General features: G+C 51.3%; 1 protein-coding gene across 1 annotated transcript; it reads right to left on the reverse strand.

Moving 5' to 3' along the window:
• Window positions 1-1796, reverse strand: Tomm22 (translocase of outer mitochondrial membrane 22). The gene is made up of 4 exons (XM_050165593.1): window positions 1499-1796; window positions 1216-1334; window positions 753-870; window positions 1-649 (listed from the first exon to the last, which is right to left on the reverse strand). The coding sequence occupies exons 1-4, from the start codon at window positions 1613-1615 to the stop codon at window positions 575-577; spliced, it is 429 nt and encodes a 142-aa protein (XP_050021550.1). The 5' UTR covers window positions 1616-1796; the 3' UTR covers window positions 1-574.
• Between the last annotated feature and the right edge of the window lie 566 nt (window positions 1797-2362).

Raw genomic sequence — 2362 nt, forward strand, 5'->3', positions numbered from 1 at the left:
ATAACACTTTCAGTTGGAGTTCTTTTAATATTTAAATACAAAAAGTGAGCACTGACTTCTTTTTTACACAGCACACAGGTCCAATTGTGCAGAGGGAGGAGCGCCTGCCCAGACCACAGTCCCCATCTGGCTAAAGCTACAGCCAGCCTCCCTTCTCTCCACCATACAGGGATTCCTGTTGACCGTTTTGTAATGGCAGCTATAATGGATCTTGTCCGTTTCACACTGCTTACATGCCCCAGACATTCCCATTCTTCTAAAGAAAGTGTCTTTAAGGGTCGGGGTGCTTGCTTCTTCCCCACAAGGGGCACTTCGACAGGAGCGGTTTACTAAAGGGATAACGTGGAATCACCTTCCACAGGGCTGTGCTCTAGCGTCAGACCGGGAAATAAGTGAGAGAGAGCATGATGAAGGGCACAGGTGCAACTGGAGTCTCCATGAGAAACGGGGAGTGCCCACCAGATTAAATAGATTGATGCGCCAAAGTTTAAAAAAAATAAGTCCAAACAATCAGCAGTTCAAACACAACTCAATTTCAAAGTCCTCCCACCCGGACAAATTCTGAAGTAATAATCTAGATCTTTCCAGGAAGTGGAGGTAGAGCCCCTGGCATTCCTCCTGACAGCCCTGTGTTAGGCCCCAAAAGTATCTGGAAAAGAAAAAAGTGTGTTAAGACACTATAGTTTCAGTAGGTTAAACAATCCAGACCTCGGGCCTGCATCGCTGGCCCGGAGCCCAGAGCGTGTGCTCACCTGCCGCTGCTGCAGCTGCTGCTGTTGCTCCATTTGTAACTTTTCTGTCTCAAAGACAACAGGAAGAACCAGGATCATAAAGGAGGTGGTCCCAATCCACAAAGCTGCCCTGGAAAATCTGCAGAGGGAGGTGTGTGTGGTGACGTACCTCCCCCGATGTTTCTCCAAGTGTCCCTACCCATTCCCTCCACCGAACTCCTAGCAGAGCCAAGAGGAGCAGTGGTTACCTAGTGATTACTGTAACGTTCTTATAAGTCTCGCATATAGAACCCTTGGTTAACACGAAAGAATTCCCACAACGGTCCTGCCAGATAAGAACTCCACTCTGAAGGCGAACCACACTCGGAGTGTTGCAATGAATCCAAGGTCACTCAAGCTCCCGCCTGTAGCTTCCGAGGCCCGGTGTCCTGACGGCACCAGTCCCTCCATGCACACTCTCGGTGTCTCTACATTCGTTCCTTACCTGTACATCTTCTGAGCCACGAAGAGCGAGAGATCAAAGGTGGCTCCGGCGGCGGACCGGACCCTCTCCGGAAACATCTCCGTCAGACCCCAAAGTCTCTCCGACAGGGTCTCATCTAGCTGTGGTGGAGGAGGTGAGGGTCGTTGGCGAAGCGGCAACAGCACCGGAGTCGCCGAGCCCTGGGCCTGGCCCTTCCCTGCCGCGCGGATCAGCCGCCCTCCCGGCTCGCGGTGCCCAAGCTCCGATGGCCCGCTCCCGCCCCGCTCCCCGCAGACCCCGGCACCTCGTCATCGTCGTCTTCTTCCAGCTCCTCCTCGGCCTTCTCCGCCTCGGCTTTCGGGAGCAATTCGTCTGGGGACAGAGGCTCCCCGGCGCCGGCAGCAGCAACGGCGGCGGCCATGGCTGTAGGACACCGGAAGCGGAAGGGAGCCGGCGAGACGGCTCGCCGCTGGACAGAACGTCTTCCGGAAGCGAGCCGGACTAGCTAGAGAGGGAGAGCGGCAGGAAGAACTCCGTCCCGCCCCCTGGGAGTCGCCCGCCTCTTGGCTCTGAGGATACAAAAACTCCCAGCATGTTGAAGGAGAGAGGCTGTTCTGTGCAGTTGGGGCTGGGCTGGGCTCCGATACCTGCATATTTGAAAGAAAAAAAAAAATATATATATATATATATATATATATATATTTGGCTTTTAGAGACAGGATTTCTATGGACAGCCCTGACTGTTCTGGAACTCGCTTTGTAGCAGAAATCTACCTCTACCTCCCAAGGGATTAAAGGTGTGCACCGTTCCACCCGGTTCTACTTGTTTATTAGACAAGGTCTTGCCTAGGCTAAGCTAACCTCAGATTTCTCTTGCCTCAGTCTCCCAAGTGTAGGGATTACATGCGTGTGTCGTTCAGCCATCAATAATGAATGCTTTAAAATTTTTATATTATGTGTATGTGCACAAGTATAGGTACCCTTGGAGGTCAGAAGCCTTTGATCCCTGGAGCTGGAGTTAAAGTCATGAGCAAGCAACTTGACATGGATGCTGTGTACTGAACTTGAGTCTTTTGGAAGAGCAGTAAGTGATCTTACTAAGTCATCTCTCCAGCCCCAACAACACATAATTGAAGAAACTAAATCTTATTTTTTTAAAAATTGCTTT

Source organism: Alexandromys fortis, unplaced genomic scaffold (assembly GCF_014885135.2).
Source record: "Alexandromys fortis isolate MF-2015 unplaced genomic scaffold, M_Fortis_MF-2015_v1.1 scaffold_157, whole genome shotgun sequence".
Lineage (NCBI taxonomy): Eukaryota > Metazoa > Chordata > Mammalia > Rodentia > Cricetidae > Alexandromys > Alexandromys fortis.

Excerpts from the sequence above, each read along its gene's own strand:
- Tomm22 (XM_050165593.1), bottom strand. The coding sequence starts at position 1,615 with ATGGCCGCCGCCGTTGCTGCTGCCGGCGCCGGGGAGCCTCTGTCCCCA. Across the intron at positions 871-1,215 it reads GTGGCTCAGAAGATGTACAG|ATTTTCCAGGGCAGCTTTGT; the intron begins GTAAGGAACGAA and ends CTCCCTCTGCAG. Across the intron at positions 650-752 it reads AGCAGCTGCAGCAGCGGCAG|ATACTTTTGGGGCCTAACAC; the intron begins GTGAGCACACGC and ends TTTCTTTTCCAG.